General features: G+C 32.9%; 1 protein-coding gene across 1 annotated transcript in view; it reads right to left on the bottom strand.

Annotated features, from left to right (window-relative positions):
• The window catches only part of Ccdc171 (coiled-coil domain containing 171), a 398124-nt gene that overhangs the window by 201643 nt on the left and 178809 nt on the right, over positions 1-17672 (bottom strand). Inside the window, exons 17-18 of the mRNA XM_071600432.1 lie at positions 14626-15130; positions 13628-13744 (exon numbers count right to left, since the gene is read on the bottom strand). Of these exons, the coding sequence (XP_071456533.1) occupies positions 13628-13744; positions 14626-15130 (622 nt within the window). The remainder of the gene's footprint in view (positions 1-13627; positions 13745-14625; positions 15131-17672) is intronic.

The raw sequence follows: 17672 nt of genomic DNA, 5'->3' as shown, positions 1-17672 counted from the left end.
ATTTCTTCTGTGCAGATTTCTGTACTATCTGAAGGATTTACACTAAGCACAAGCACTTTTATAGAAATAATAAAACTATTTCCAAAAGTTCTACATAAACCAAGTGAAGAGGCACAGGCTTTCAATCCCATGACTCAGAAGGCTGAGGCAGAAAAATCCTAAGATCTTTGCCAGACTGTACAACTTAGCAAGACCTTGTCTCAAAATAAAAATAAAAAGTGCTAGAATTGTAATTCAGTGGTAGAGTGCCCTGGGTTAATTCCCCAGTACCACCAAAAATAATAATAATAGTGAGTTAAATTAAATTAAAATTAAGTAAAGCATTATGTAGTGCCTTCTTCATTAATTCATTAAACGGGTAACTATTGAGTATCTCATATATATGGAAAGACACTGTGTTGAGCAATGGGGAAAGGAGACCCATAACACTGATTAAGACTCAGAAATTGGGGCTGGGGTTGTAGCTCAGTGGTACAGTGCTTGCTTAGCACTTCTGAGGCACTGGGTTCCATCCATAGTACCACATAAAAATAAATAAAATAAAGCTATTGGGTCCATCTACAACTAAAAAAAAAAAATTTTAAAGACTCAATAGTTCTTGTTTCTATCAGACAATTTATAGGTATAAGCATCTAAATAGGGCCATCCAAAATCAAATCTTAACAACTAATATTTGGGGTAATAAAGAAAGCAGAGGTCTTAATCATTTCTGAGCTGTGGGCACCTCTCATAGTTTAGTAGAATCTAGCCTTCCCTTCTCAAAATAATCATTCTAAAGCCATGAATCAAAATATGTGGAATACAAATGAAACAAATTTTACTAAAATATGGCTATCAAAATATTTTATATTTGAGTATTAATCCTTTAAATATAAGATAATATATAAAAGATAAATTAAGATTGATTTTTAAAAGACGTTGCACAGTGATTGTTGTTGCTTAGATAAACTAAGAATGCTAAACCTATGGAGTGGTCTTTCATAGGCATCATGTCCAACATCATGTTGGACATCAGATAATTTCTCATTTTTTAATATTGAAAAATGATAAAAATCCTGATTTACACTCACATACTACTACAAATATAATTAAAACTTCCACAGTTCACTTTATAAAGTTGTAAGCTTCTCTCAAAAAATAACAGAATTCTCCAATACTTTTAAATTCAAAACCTATTGTACTTAAGTTTTTTATCCTAAAGTCTATGAATTCACCTTTGCCTAGGTGAAAATATTCAATACAATTTGTAATGGAAAAAAAAAGATTGTGAATATATGGTTCAAATTTGATACTATAAAGGTAAAGGTAACTACAGTAACTCTTTTAAATTAGTTCTGAATTATTTCCAGGTGCCTATAGGGTGCTCTTTCAAGGAAAATAAAGAGAATCATGTTTTTATGTATGCTAGAAAGTAACAGACAGAAAAAAACATATAACCTTCCTTTGACAGTTGAACAACTACTACGTGCAGATTTGTCCTTTAACTTGGCTCACTATACTGCACCAGCATTCATCTGTATATGAGAACATTATAATAACTTGCAGTATATGTGATGGGTCTCATGCTGATTAATAAAGGTGAATTTAAACACTGAGCTGCAATTGTTGTATGATATAAAATATCTGTGATTTCTATGAGTAATATCACTCTGTTGATAACACTATCATGGTCTGTCATCACCATTCACAATTGAAGGAAATGCCAAAGTTTAGTTAGTGTTTTGCAAAATAAGATACAATTTTTTTTCCATCCAAGAGTCCACAGACTGTCCTTCTCTTCCTGAATTCCGTCCATGGACTCCTTTGAGAAGGGTTCTATGAACCCCTCCAGTTGGGAAACACCTTGTCTAAGGAATATAACTACCCAATCATAGGTCCATATTTCTGAGCCTCTGCCTCTATGTCAAATTTAATAAAAAGAAAACGACATAGCTGGGCTAGTTTAGTCAAAGAACTACAAATATAATATCATGCTCTCAGATTTTATCAAAGATCAATGTTAGCAACACAATGTAAGCAAAACTTCTTCATCTTCTATGAAGTTGCTTTTAAAGATAGAAACTATGATGTTTTAATATTTCCAATATGATAATCCATATAATAATTTCCTATTCAAGTTTAGTAGCAGGAAAAAAGTTTGTTCCATGTTTGGAGACATATAGGATATCTCACATCTAGAAAAATGAGCAGTTCAGTTTGGCAGAGTTGTGGTTTATTATTGAGAGCACTGATAAGTGAGACTGTAGAAACATGAGAATCACATCATGGGTCTTACATACCTAGTTGAACAGTTAATTCATACAGTAAGGAACGGGGAATATTACTGATACTGAAGACACAGATAAGCAACAGACTATGGCACTGCTTAAATGCATTAACTAATTCAACCCTTACTAAAACCTAATGAGATGTAACTGTAGTCATTTAAAAGTGTGAGAGAAGCAATTAAAAATTGTGTATATTCATTTGTATTAAAGTACACATAAAACAACTTGATATAAATATTAATCATCTTCTTAAATAGGGAAACTAAATGAAATTTAAATTAACTTCCTCATATTCTTCAATGCTTTATAATGCTCCAAATTACTTCTTTGCAGAAACAGAGAGAAGAGTGAAGGAAGGAATAAAAGGAAGTTGCATCTAAGAGTGGATGCCTATTAGTAGGCTAAAAAGTAACACACACATACACACACAAACACACAGAAAAAAAACATAGAGGTAAGACAAAAGCAAAAGGGCTGAGACAGAAAGTAGACCAATAGAAATGTAAAATACAGAGAGTAAGAGTAAGAATATAGCAACTCCTAAGTTTTTATTTTTGGTACTATTTAGTGGATGGTCATGCCAAATACAAAAAGCATTTTCAAGGGGAAGTTTTGGAATTAAAAAGAGGAGTAAAATTTTGAACAAGCTGAATTTGAGGTCTTTTTAGGATGTCTATAGTCAGCTAGGTACACAGGCTTTAAGTTTAAGGCTGAGAGCTGGGTTAAAGGTAAGATATGGGAGTCATCAGTTTTCAGATGGTAAATAAAGCACTAGTTATACATGGATCCTCTAAGGAATACAAGGAGTAAAAAGGATAGCTAAAGAAAGAATCATAGGACACACACATGTTGGAAGGACAGGCTCAAGAAGAGTCCATGAAGAACAGTATCTGAATGGAAGGGGGAGAAACAGGCATGACATCAAGGAATCAAAGGAGTCCAGAAAAAGAAGTGATCAACAATGTCAAATGCCAAAGCAAGAACAAGTCAGTCAGTGGTCTTCAAACTTGTTCACTAACATACACCATTTTTTTAAAGCTATGAATATTATAATAGGAAGAAGAATGGCCTCTCCAAAGAGGTCTACATCCTAATCCCTAGAACCTATGAAAATGCTATGACAGTGAGACAGAATTAAGGTTGCTAATCTGCTGTTAAAGTGGGAGATTCTTCTGTATTATGACAATAGACCCAATGTAATCATCAGAGTTCTTTAAGGCAGAAAAGGAAAGCAGAAGAGGTTGGAGTCAGAGAAAGATCTGATGCTATGCTGCTCACTAAGAAGATGGGACTAAGGGCCACAAATAAGCTAAAGAATGCAGATCGCCTTTAGGTGCTAGAAAAGCAAACAGACTCATCCCCACAGCCTCACAAAAGAACGCAGCCCTGCCAACACCTTCCTTTTAGTCCAATAAGACCTACTTCAATCTTGTGATCACCAGAACTCTAAGAATAAATCTGTGTTATTTTAAGCAAAGACTATGGAAATTTGTTACCCCAAATCTAATATGTAAGCCCTCATATATCTTTGACATCTAAAAATTCTTATCATATGTTTAACTAGTTGTAAAGCATATTATTTCTGGTATGTTGTAAATGTTGGCATTTTTTTAAAGTCATATATCCCTCCTCTAAATATAGAGAATCTAAATATTTTGAAGATTTTTCCCTTATCATCATCCATTTTTTAAAAATAAGTTCTTAAACAATCAGAAATTTTATCTCATTTGTCTTCTCCAAAATTTCACAATTCTACCCATTTTCTGTCACATAAATTACTTATTGTAACACAGACCTTATACCTATCATAATTTTCTATAATTTAAATATGTATATAAGTTAAAATTGAAAATATTTTCATTTTCTGTCACTGTGAGAAGAGCTATGTGATAAAGCTGTTGTTAGTTGCATACATAATTGATCTAAAAATATTTTTGATAATTAAGTACTCAAGTTCTTTTAAAATAATGCATTTTTATCTACTTATTTAAGCAACAATAGATAACTATTACTATTGGAAAAACAACATCATTTCAACATCAATTCCCTTCCTATTTTTGTTTTATACAAGCAAAATAAGTATAAGCAAATAAATATGAAAGGAGATACAACTCTAATGTCCATCAATAAGTAATGGGTAAATAAGTTTTGGTATAGCCATAGGATGAAATACTACTCAATTTTTTACAAAAAGAAACTACAGTCACAGGGAACATAGATGAATCTCACAAACAAGCTAAGCAAAGAATTCAGACATTAAAGAACACATACTGGATGTGTAGTAAGGAATTTGGCTTTACCTAGAGAAATGTGGAGCTTTTCTCAACTCCTGGGAGATAATATCTAAAACCTTGGAATTTCTGGAGCATTTGAGGTGTCTTTATTATTATGGAAGGTGTCTCAAAGGCCACACCAAATAGTGTAAACTAGTGAGATGACTAATGCTGGACATCTGATAGTTTATGCTAATGCGACGACATAGGATAGGAGCTGGTCATTCCAGAAAGACCAATTATATGACTAGAAGGTTGGGTACTTGAACCATATATCAACTCAACCTTCAGAGAGGAGAAGGGAGTTGAAGGTGAAGTTTAACAATGCAACCCATGATCTAATCAATTATCACTACATAATGAAGCTTCAATTAAAAATCTCTGGACACTGAAGCACCAAAGAGCTTTCTGGTTTGATAATAACTCCATGTGTATTATCATATATCACAGCAACTCTTTCAGTCAACAATAAAAGACTCATAATTGGAGCCCTCCCAGTCTTTACCCAAGCATCTCTTCTTTGGACTGTTTTTTTTTTTTTTTTTACTTGTTCCCTTTTGCTATAGTAAGACTATGATATAAAATATAAGTTTCCCAAATTCTATGCATTATTCTAGCATATTATCTAACCTGATGAAGCCTATATGAATCCCCAACTTGTAGCCAGCTGGACTGAAGTGACGTGGTTCTGAAAACCCCAGAAATTGCAATATCTAAAGTAAAAGAAGTGCAGTAGGATGGTTCCCTTGACCTGTGCAGTTTGGTTAAACTCCTTTACAGGCATAACTCAAATTTTATGAAAATTAAGAAGTTCTTGAGGAAATAAAACTGAAGTAAGAGAAAAGAGATCAGTTAGGTGTAATGGGTAACTGATTGTAAAACAGGTGAAGAAAATATTCTATATATTTTCTTACATACACTCTAACATACACATGTTTAAAATTCATCCAATTTTATAACTAAATGAGTATGTTTCATTGCATGTAAATTATATCCCCAATATATTTGATTTAAAAAGAAAAGACAAAAATTCCTTTGTCTATTATTGAGAATGTTGTTCATTCTATCATAATATCCCTTTTTAATTAAGAACTGCAGTCTGGATGCTGTGGTACAGGCCTATAATCCCAGCAACTCAGAAGGCTGCCACAGGAGGATTGCAAGTTCAAGAACAGCCTCAGCAATTCATCAAGATGCTGCTAATAAATAAATAAGTAAATAGCTGCTGGGGCTATAGCTCAGTGGAGCCCCTGAGTTCAATCTGCAAAACTGCAACAACAACAACAAAAAATCATTGACAACTGAATCCTCAGACCCAAATTTGATCACATGTTTATAAGCCATCACACTTTACTTTTTCAGTGTCATTCCTGGCTTGAATTTGTTTCCAACTTTTTTTCTCAAATTTTAATGAATATTACATAGTCATGCTTTACAAGTATTATAAGTGCCATATTTTTCTTTCTGGAAAAAGGCAGTAGCAAATTTTTTTCCTAAATATTTATGTAATATTTTGGTATAGATTTGAGGGGAAATTCTTTCTTTCATTCTTTTATTCAAACCTGAAAAGATAACTATGTTGCTTTGTTTGATAGCATCTGAATATTCAACTTAACCTTTCTAAAAACTGGGTTCAGGCTCTTTGAAGATACCCAGAAACTACAATACATTTTGGTTTTGTACATTATTTTGTAACTGCATTAATAAATATATTCTATAAAAGATGTGACAATGAGGGGCTGGGATTGTGGCTCAGCGGTAGAGTGCTCACCTAGCACGGGCAGGACCAGGGTTTGATTCTCAGCAGCACATAAAAAAAATAAATAAATAAAGGCACTATTTTGTGTCCATCTACAAAAAAAAAAAAAAAAAAAAGATTTTCTCTCTCTCTCTCTTAAAAAAAAAAAAAAGATGTGACAATGAAACTTAAAATAGAAGCAATTTCAAGGATAAATTATCCACTTAAAAATCATTCTTAAAAATTATGATAGGTAGGAGGCTGGGGTTGTAGCTCAGTAATTGAGCACTTTCCTCGCATGCCTGAGGCAGTGGATTCGATCCTTAGCACCACATAAAATAAATAAAACAACGATACTGTGTCCACTTATAGCTAAAAAAAAAAAAAAATTCTTTTTAAATTATGGTAGATGGCTGGGGTTGTGGCTCAGTGGTAGAGCACTTGCCACGCACACGTGAGGCCCTGGGTTCGATCCTCAGCACCACATAAAAATAAATTGAAAAATAAAAAAAGGTCATCCTATAAAAAAAATTATGATAGGCAACAAATTTAATTTAAAAAACAAAATCTGTTCATTATTAAATTCTTTCAGCTTCTCCATATGTTTGAAATGTTTTACAATGAAATGTCTGAATAAATACAAAAAACTCAAAAGTCATAATAAAAGATCATAATTTTTTTAGTTTAGTAAATTAAATATGGCTCTTCAATATGGAGAGTCATACCTCAAAAGCAAAAATAATAACTGGTCAGATTGTGCTTATTTATATTTCAAATATGAGGGTAGTTAAGTAAATAATGAAATTCTCTAAGTCACTTCTCCTCAAACTACACTGTACATAAAAATCACCTAAGGATTTTGCTAAAATGCAGATTCTTATTGAGTAAGTAAGTCTGAAGTGGGGACTGAAATTATGCATTTGTAACACATTCCCAGATGACATAGATGATGTTGTTACATGGACCATGCAAATAAGTAGCAAGGATATTTTTATTATTTTTTAAGTTTCAATAAAGCCTTAAAGCTTTTAAATATTTACTAGTAATTGCCTATTAATACAAAATCCTTTCTTACTGCTTTGAACCTCTTGATTATGAAATGTCATTCTTAAACTGAACACAACATAGACTTCTGAGTTAGCTTGAATGAGTAGCTATGACCTCTAGAAAGCTGAAGTATGCAATGAAAGAAAGTTCTGAGTAGTACTTGCAAGGGTACATTTGGGTCATTTATCTTCTATATAATTAGGATTCAATTATAAAGGAAATGAGTAACAAAATGTATTAACATTCTACTTATATCCATCTACTCTTGTTCAGAGATATTTCAAAACAAATCTGTACATTTGTTTCTATCTTTAAAATTTTAGTTTAGATCACTCATATGAAAAAGTTCAGCTATTCAAAGGGTTCTTTATTCCCATAATGATTAATGTCTCAGCCCTTCTGTGGAAGTAACATTCTCCCCTGTTTGAGGTAAATGATCTCTTGCAGGCACACCATTTGGATACCTAGAAGAGGTAATTTATCTCAAGTGGGCAAACACTATAATGAAAGCAAGAAGGTTGCCACCTGTCCAGTATTTACAGTGGCAACATGGAAACTGGGGTCTTTGCCCACTGCCTATAAATACATCATCAAAGTTTAAGAAGGTAACAGAGGCAACCACCTTTAGCACTTTCTGAGCAATGAATTCAAGCTACCATTATAGAACTTCTACTTTCATGAAAAGGTGAAAAGTCATATCCTAGTTCCAAAGAGACATAAGCACAAGAAAGAGATTAAAACAACGGACATTTATAGGACATTTACATATACAAAGGACTTGGCTAAGCAGGTTATACTTATAACTAGGAACTTTTATTAGCCAAATTGTACAGATGGGGATATTGAGGTTTTAAAGAATTAAGTAATTCACCAGTATCAGGAAAATAGTAAGAAATGGAGCTCAGATTCAACTTTAAAGACTAAGTTTCTAATCAGTATTACACTGCATAGCCAACATGTTTAAATTTCTTCTCCTAGAAAATAGTATGCATATAATTCAGAATTCACACTAAATAAATGAGCACCTATTTTTTCAGCTTTAGCTAATTAAGAAAAATGCTTTCATGGCTATAAAGGACTACTCTACTACTTGTGAAAGGATAAGAACTAATTTTTAAAAAGAATTACTTGCTGAATTATTTTAATCTTAGAATAAAGATTATACAAGAAGCAATGCAGTTATTTATGTTTTCATTTTGCAGTTATTATTTAGCATATTTAAAAAGCTACTACTTGGTATTGCCATACATATACCACAATTTTCCTGAGGCTAAAAAAATTAAAAGCCACAGTGATGTTTATCAACATGTAGTCCTGACATTTTAGGAGGTTTAAAAGGAAGAAGGGGAAAGAGGAACAAAAGGAAGAAAGAAGGAAAGACAGACTGGAAGAACACATAGGAAAATATGTGTTACTGATCAGTAACTATTTCTAGTGATTTGAATGATAAAAAATTTTGTTATGTTATTCTTCAGTGATTTTTTTCAAGTTCTCAGAATTAACCAGCTTTCTCTTGTAATATGGAGAAGATAGTAAATATGGAAATAATAGGCAAGGTTTGCTTTTTAAAAACATAAATCCTCTCTATTGCAGACACTGTTGATTAACTAATATGACCCAACCACAAAACCTTCCCTTTTCTTCTGCTAATTTATAGCTAGCCATCTAGGAATAACTATGTAACCCAGTTCAGGTCAAAGAAACAAAATCCTACTTGGTAAACTTTAGGTAAGGCTTTTGCCTTCCAGATACATAAAGATAAACTCAGCAACCACATGCCTTCATATTTTTAACAACTTTCTTGAAATATAATTAACTCACGATTCAATTTATCCATCTAAAGTGTACAAATCGATGGTTTTAGTACATTTACAGAGTTATGCAGTCATCATACTACAATCAATTTTATAACATTTTATCGCCCCAGAAACTTCCATCTCCATTAGCTGTTACTTCCCATGCTGCCTTCCTAGTCTTAGACAACCACTAATTTACTTTCTGGTTTTAAATTTGTATATTCTGGACATTTCAAAACAAATGGAATCATACAATGTAGAATCTATTGTGACTAGCTTCTTTCTTTTGGATTAATGCTTCCAAGGCTCATCCATATTGTAGCACATATCAATAACTTCATTCCTTTTATGGCCTAATAAAATTTCATCATTTGGATATCTGTCCATTCATCAGTTCAGGAACATTTGGTTTATTTTTGTTTTTTAAACTATTAAGCATATTGCTGCTATAAACATTTGTTCTCAAGTTTTTGTGTAGGTATATGTCTTCATTTCTCTTGGATATATACCAGGATTGGAACTGTTAGCTCACATGATAAGTCCTTATTGAACATTTTAAGGAACTGCCAGACTTTTTTTTCCAAAGTAGCTGCATCACTGTCACTCCCACCAATAATCTATGAATGTGTTTGCATTTTACCTTTACCTTTTTCCTTCCTGCCCAAACACAATCCTGATGCCTGAAAGTAGGGCAGACAGCTTAAAACTAGGAGGCACAGATATGAAAATGCTAAGATTTACAGAGAGGAAAGACAGTCTAGATTCCTACATACCTCTAGACTGCCTATTACTTAAAGTGGAAAAAAACTACTTGATTAAGCTATTTTAAGTGGAATCTTCTATTAATTAATAAAGAAGACAAAGCTGTGACACCTCCCCCAAACATACAATGTCACTCTATTCAGAGGAAGGAATTTCTTTTTAATCTTTATAGAGTTAATTCACAACAAAGATTTTTTAAAAAGTTAGAGCTATGTGTAATATGTAAAATGTCTTGACATTTTAAGATAACCAATGTATTTGATTTACTCCAAAATTTTATGAAAATTCTTTGTTATCATTTAGTTGATGTATTAATAATGACCAACATTTTAAATACTTTTTTAATATTTATTTTTTAGTTATAGTTGAACACAATATCTTTACTTCACTTATTTATTTTTATGTGGTGCTGAGGATTGAACTCAGGCTCTCGCATGTGCGAGGCAAGAGCTCTACCACTGAGCTAAAACCCCAACCCATGACCAACATTTTAACTAAACAAAGTAAGCACACTGATAAACAAAGACTATTCAAAGCTCTATACAAATTAATTCAGTCTTCCAAATGACTCTATTAGATAGGTGATACTCCTGTTTTACAGATAAAGAAATTGAGGAACATATAATTTTAAAACACTTGTCCAAGGTCACATAAGCTAGCATCCAAACCAATATCCAAGGTCAGGAAAATTCCTGCTTACCCATAAAGAATTGCCTCCCCAAAAAGCTCTAGAACAATTTTAGGATAGAAAATTAATAGCCTAAATCTGTATAAATGTGTCTGTGTGCATATGGGTGTCCATTAATGAAATACGCTATTTTCATGGTGCAATTGTAAGTACAGGAGCAATATTGTTTCAGTAACCACTATATGCCAGGTACTGTACAACATGTTCAATAAGCATTATTTCACTAAACAGCCAGGAAGAAGACCCTATCTTCATTTACAAGTAAAAAAATCTGAAACATATTAAGTTTAAAAAACTTTCCCAATTTCACACAACTGCTAGTTACCAGAGAAGGATACAAAATCAAATATTTGTTAAAAGCTAATGTTCTTTACTCTCTCAATAATTTTTACCTAGTTAGGTTATTCATACACTTAAGTTGTAAATAACATAATTATATAAGCTATTATGGCTTTACTTATTCTCATTATCTACTGATAAACTGTCTAAAAATATGTTCCCATCCTTTCTACTAAAATATCTGAAATTTCTACTGCTAGAATATACTTAAAAATGAAAACTAATGACCTGGAAAATATAGAAGTCCTTCATCATGTTTGACCAATTATTCTATAATCCCAAATGGTCAAGTAAGGTCCACACTGATAGTATTTGTACTGGTTCAATAATACTCAGATAATGCCTGTCCAGACCATGTTCTTTCCAATATTCCTTAGGACTCTGATACTATCATCAATTATTCCTTCCCTCTGAGTGACAATCACTTCTCCCCTTAAGTAGTGCTTCTTAGCCAACAAACATTTTAAAATCTTTCCTAAAAATAAGTTTCCCTGAACTTGCTATATCCTCAAGCCATTAGAGGCACAACTACAAAGCAGCTCTGTTCCTGGAGGCAGGCAAGCACTTAAAGACTTAAAGACACCATTCTTACTCTATCTTCTACTTGATAGGTCATACCTATACATATTGGGCTTAATAATTATGGTGCCAAGATCTTTAACTTTAAAAATATTTCAAGGAACCATTTTTGGAATGTATTCAGGGGGAATTACTGCCTAATTTTATAAAAACCTCTACAATCTGATAATGAGCTAATGATATACTCCCCACTCCAATGGGAATATTATAAAAATATCCTTTATTATTCATTATCTATAACCTAAGCCTGCTAAGCATGGATTTCCAGTCTGATCAGACCCAGCTAAATCACTTGTTTCTTCCTGAAGACCCCCCTACACTCATAAACCACACTAAGCTGCACCTCATACAGATTCTTACAACATTTAAAGCCTGCACTTCCTATCCCAGCCTTAATTATATTCTGCCTGAAGTTACGCATGAGTTGTCATTTTTGTTTCATAATCATTTGTATATTTTCTGGAGGGACTAAACAATTCACATATTTTTCATTTATCTCCTAAAGTATATATAGGACAGTAAAAAGAAAAAATACATCAAGTAAATTAATAATATAAAGAAGATTATAGCTTTAAAAAAACAATCTGCTTTTGAGTATCTACATATATATAAAAATATAGCTAATACAAACCATTTGGTTATTAAGCTAAACCCCAAGCTATTAAGTCCTTTCAAGAATGCTAGTGTTGGGCTAGAGTTGTGGCTCAATGGTAGAGCACTTGCCTAGCCTGTATAAGGCACTGGGTTCGATCCTCAAAACCACATAAAAATAAATAAAAGGTATTGTGTCCATCTACAACTAAAAATTAAAAAAAAATGCTAGTGTTTTGCCTTGAACTTGTAATACAATATATAAATTCTTAAAATAATTTAGATTTTTTATTTCAGACCCCAAACCCGGTATATTAAGGTTTTGACAATACATTAAATATGCACATGGCTTACCAAGATCAATGGCCACACTTAAAAATAATCTGTGAGTCATAAGTTTCCTACTAGAAGAACCTAGTTTCAGATACTTGAAATCACAATGAGTGCCAGAACCAGGATCCCTATCCAGCAGTCCAGCTCCAGAATCCACATTTTTTATTTTATTTTTTTCAAGTATTAGGATTGAACCCAAGGCCTTGCACATGCTAGGCAAGAGCTCTACCACTGAATTACATCCCAGTCCCTTAAAATCACAATGAATAATTCATATTTACATAGTATTGTCTCAAGAATTAAATTATACACCACATTGTCATTTAGTTGATGCTTACACATTTCATTAAGCAGAAAAGTCTTAAACACGATTACATTATTTTTTACTACTAATGAATCTGAAATTATCATAATTAGTCCAATGACACAGCTTAACCCATAATTGTATGTCAACATTACTTCCATCACAGAGAAACTAGTTTTCATCGAACCTTTCATACAAACATATCATAAAATCTGAGTCATGAAAAAATAAACTTGAATTTTAGACCTTTGGGAATCACGATTATTGGTTCTATACCTGGAAGAAAGGCACAGACTATTCCAAATAACTCTCTCTAAAATAAATTAGACAAAATTAAAAACTCACCAAATGAGATAGAAAATTTTTCTACTGGCTCAATTACTATTCAAGCTTCTTAAATTTACAGAAGTAGAAAAGAATAAAGGCCAAAACAATTTAAAGAAAACTGCTGTATTATTAACTAAAAAAATCAAAAGCCAGATCACAAAGGGAAAAAAATGAGGTAGATATATTTGCCAAAAAATGTCACTTAATTTCCTCCATAAATAAAGACAAAATTAACCATTTAAATTTACATTAATTTGGGGCTGGGGTTGTAGCGCAGTGTTAGAGTGCTCACCTAGCACGCATGGGACACTAGGTTCAATCCTCAGCACCACATAAAAATAGAACAAAGATATCGTGTCCACCTAAAACTAAGAAATAAATTTTAAAACATTTTTTTAAATAAATTTACATTAATTTATTATAGCATTACATATGGATTTAACAATCTCTCTGCTACTGAAAAAAGAAAGATAAAAACCAATATATTTTCTTCCTACATAGTTTACTAGACATTGTACCATAAAAAATTTCTGGACATTTGCTTTTAAGTACATTTGCAAGGACATAAAAGAGGAAATCATACCTGTTTTACTAATGACTTCTTGTAACTCGGCCATAGAACTGATTATTGCAGCAAGAAGGTCAGCACTGGTAAGCCAAGTGAGCGCTTGTAAACAACGAAACTGTTCCCTTTGATGTTCTACAAAAATAGATGATATTCATTATGAAATGCTCCAAAAGTTTTACTGAAACCCATATTTTAAATTCATGGCAGTGTTCAGTTATTTAAGACACAAATGAAACTGCACACAGAACACTGCTTAGTGCAGAAGAAAAATCTACAAGATATGTTAGATTTGATTGACCTAATTTACTGTTTTATAGATAACTGTTAACTGAAACCAAAAAGAAATTTTCTTTAATTGTAATATATTATTTAGTAGCCTACTTTTTAAAAAAGTTAATATAGAGTGCTTCCTCAGAATAGTCCAGCTTTCAAATATCTATTAGCTAGAATATTTTACATTTGTGTCATTTTCACACAACTCAATAATTTTTTTAACTCTTATCATTTTATATTAACTCATAGAAAGTGAAAGTAAAGGAAATTAATTTTAAATCAAGTTTGTTTTAGATTGTCTTAATTAAAAAGGCACTGTACAAATACTTTACTGCAAAAAAAAAAAGAAGATTCAAACATAATAAAGCTGGACAGTGTAAAAATTAAATTTTAATCAGTTTATAACAAAAAAAATGTATTTAGATAAAATGTACAATTCTCCATACATCACATATGTACCTATACGGATTCAGTTCTGTTTCATGATTAGATATATTACATGATTTTTTTAGTATTTATTTTTTAGTTGTAGTTGAACACAATACCTTCATTTTATTTATTTATTTTTACGTGGTGCTGAGGATCAAACCCAGCGCCTCGCAAGTGCTATGTGAGCGCTCTACCTCTGAGCCACAACCCCAGCCCAACATGATTTTTAAAGATTTTATAGAAGAGCCAACTACATTCCCAATTACTTCATTTATATGCAACTTAGACTTGAAAAACACAAATTATCTTACTTGGAAATTTATGCTTGTCTTTGGGCTCTCCTGTGCACACTAAAATGCCTATACCTTCTTTGAAACTTTCCATCCAGGTAAAAAGAGAAGCACATGACTGGCCCAAAATCTTGAGTCTGTTTGCTGCCAAAATTGCAATGACACCTTTCCGGAATATACGTATCAATCCTTTGAATGGTTTTTTCTTCATCTTCACTTCCTCTTGCTTCTTTTCCTCTACCGTTGATAATGCTTGGGCTAGCGTTCTAATTTCCAATTTGAACAATTCAAAGGTGTTGACCTGCTCCTGGAGAAAATCTCTCTGTGTAGATAAAGCACAGGATCTGCTATAAAGGGGATATAATGCCCCAGCCATCAATGCACAGGCTGCCAGCAAGGATGATTGATCCCTTTGAGTCTTTGATAACATGTTTTTGAAGTGTGAATTTTCAATAGCCAACTGTTCATGGGACTTCTCAATTTGGTTCAATTTTTCCATATTTTTTTCTGCAATTTCTTGAAATTTCTAGAAAAGAAGATAAATATTTGATCATGAAACAAATGAGCATTTTACTAATTTCTCTTTATACAAAGAAAATAATCTTTTGCTGACACTACTTCTTTCCCTTCAAAAGATTCAACTTTTAAAATATTCAAAAAATATATAAGGTATAGGTCAAAATGTGCACACTGATCTCTAAATCCTCTAACACAGAAGCTTTACAAAGAGTACCACACATAAACTTAAGAGTACATCTTGACTTTCCTGTACATTTGTGCATAAATACATATATTTAGAAAAAGAAAGTGTACTTTTTCTGCATTAATTTCTTCCTTCTATTCTTAAGTAACTTATTTCCCCCTTTAAAATAGAAATTATGCTGTCAATAGAGACTTTCCTATATTTAAAGACATTAACTTTTGCCAAAATAAAAAAGGGTTAAATCAATGATGCAAGAAATATCATTTGACTGTCTACCACTTAATGATGAGAAGGGGTTGACTTGGAGCACTCTTATTTCAGTTTCTTTTTTCTTACCTCTCCAAGACAGAAGGCTGGATACAGAGCAGCTCCAGTGGTGGGAGAAAATACTGATTGTGAAGCTGGCCCTCAGCAGCTTTCTAATCATTTTTGTCTAAAGTTTTTACAATTTAAATTTTAACTTTAAAAAAATAAAACTTTAACTGTAAAAACCATATTTTTTCAGACATAATCCCCTTATAATTAATGAAACAGAGTTTGACACTATTTACAATCATATCAACATTCACAACCATATCACAAGTATCACAAGCATAAGGGCACACTATAATTACAAAATGTCCTTTCATACTTTCCGAATAATTGTATACTTTAGCTATGAAGGTCAGTTACCACAGCCCAACATGTTCTTAACAAGAATTTTTATGTCCATTCAACCAAAGAGTCTCTTACACCATTCTGGGCCCATTCGTTTGCAGATAGGAGTAGAAACTGTAACCAGTTTCTTCATATCACGCATGTATACATGATGTCCAATTTCTTTAAGATAAATGGAGTGTTAAGGTTGGGTGAGCTAGAATGAGTTAACCTCGCATGCAGGGGCACCACCACGTGCATTGGGTATCCCCATTCAGACCTGCAGTCTCTAGACTACTGTCACCCTCGAAGAGCGTGCCTCTTGCTTCCGGTGACTGTTCAGCCCAGCTTAGCTCCCCAAGGCCTCACAACAGTCTGGGGAAATAGAGGTGGCTGGGCCATGTCAGCAAAGTGGTCTTGTGGTTACAGACAGGAGGACACTTACTGACTCTCAACAGGGCCACCAATAACTGTATTTTAATCACAAGAAAACAAACTGGCTCTCTATGAAATCTTACATGTAATGATTAAGGTATTTCTAAGGTAGAGAGCAATTTTGTTTGTTTGTTTACTTATTTATTTACTTGTTTTTTATTTATACATACCAGGGATTGAACCCACAGTGCTTAACCACTGAGCCATATCCCCAGTCCATTTTCTTTTTTTCTTTTGAGAAAGGGTCTTGCTAAGTTGCTCAGGATCTCGCTAAGTTGCTGAAGCTGGCTTTGAACTTTCGTTCCTCCTGCCTCAACCTTCCAAGCTGCTGGGAATACAGGCATATGCCACTGCACCCAGCAAGAGCAAATTTAAAAGATAACAGATCCCAGTTTCTTTTATTGTTCATTTATCATTCAATAAACATTATTGATCACTAATCATTAATACTGATCACTAATCATTATTGATTACTAAATTCCATGTTCAGGAAAACAGACAAGTAGGTCAATTATTATGGTATAATGTCATGTTAGAGAGATGCTGGATTGCCAGAGGATCATCAAAGGGAGCTTAACAAAAATGATGCTGACAGGCTTTGGGAGGGATAGGACAATTAAAGGACAAGTGGGAATGAGGTATGTAATAAAAATAACAACAAAAAAGCCAATTCCTCTAATTAGGAAGCTAGGCAATAACTACTCTTTAACAATCTAATCTAACCCTTGCAAACTACAATAACTTAACAGCTTCAACTGGATTTTTATTTGCCCAGTGAGCTGCCATACATTTAGCCATGGACCTATTTCTTTTGAAAAGCAGACTGAGGGAGTTCAGTTTTAATAAGGTAGTCATTTGGAGAAAGAAATATTATACCCTGCAACTGTATGAGAAAGTGAAGTGAAAGAATCCTTTGGATACATTAAGGAAACTATCTTTGTATTATCTGATTAGACTTTACTATACATAAAATTTAATGTGAAACTTTGGAAGAGATACTTGATGAGTGTGTCTGATTCCAGAGTTACCCACTGAAAACCTAGAAAAAACAAAAGGCTAAAATTGACATTAGCAGGAAGATCTCAAAGGAGATCAACTTAGGACAAACCATAAAAACTCTTGATCACTCCACAAAATTTGGGTGTCAAAGGCTATTATCAATAATGCTAACAGGTAGTAGTCAAAATGTTTCAAACTTGTAGAAAAATACTGGTGAGGAAAATAAATCCAAATAAATAAGGTTTCCCAAAGGTGGACAGTGGACAGAAGCACTCCTTACAGGCATAGTTCTCAA

This window comes from Marmota flaviventris, chromosome 13 (genome assembly GCF_047511675.1).
Source record: "Marmota flaviventris isolate mMarFla1 chromosome 13, mMarFla1.hap1, whole genome shotgun sequence".
NCBI lineage: Eukaryota > Metazoa > Chordata > Mammalia > Rodentia > Sciuridae > Marmota > Marmota flaviventris.
The sequence above is the reverse complement of the archived record's forward strand: the minus strand, read 5'-3'. Positions and strand labels throughout refer to the sequence as shown.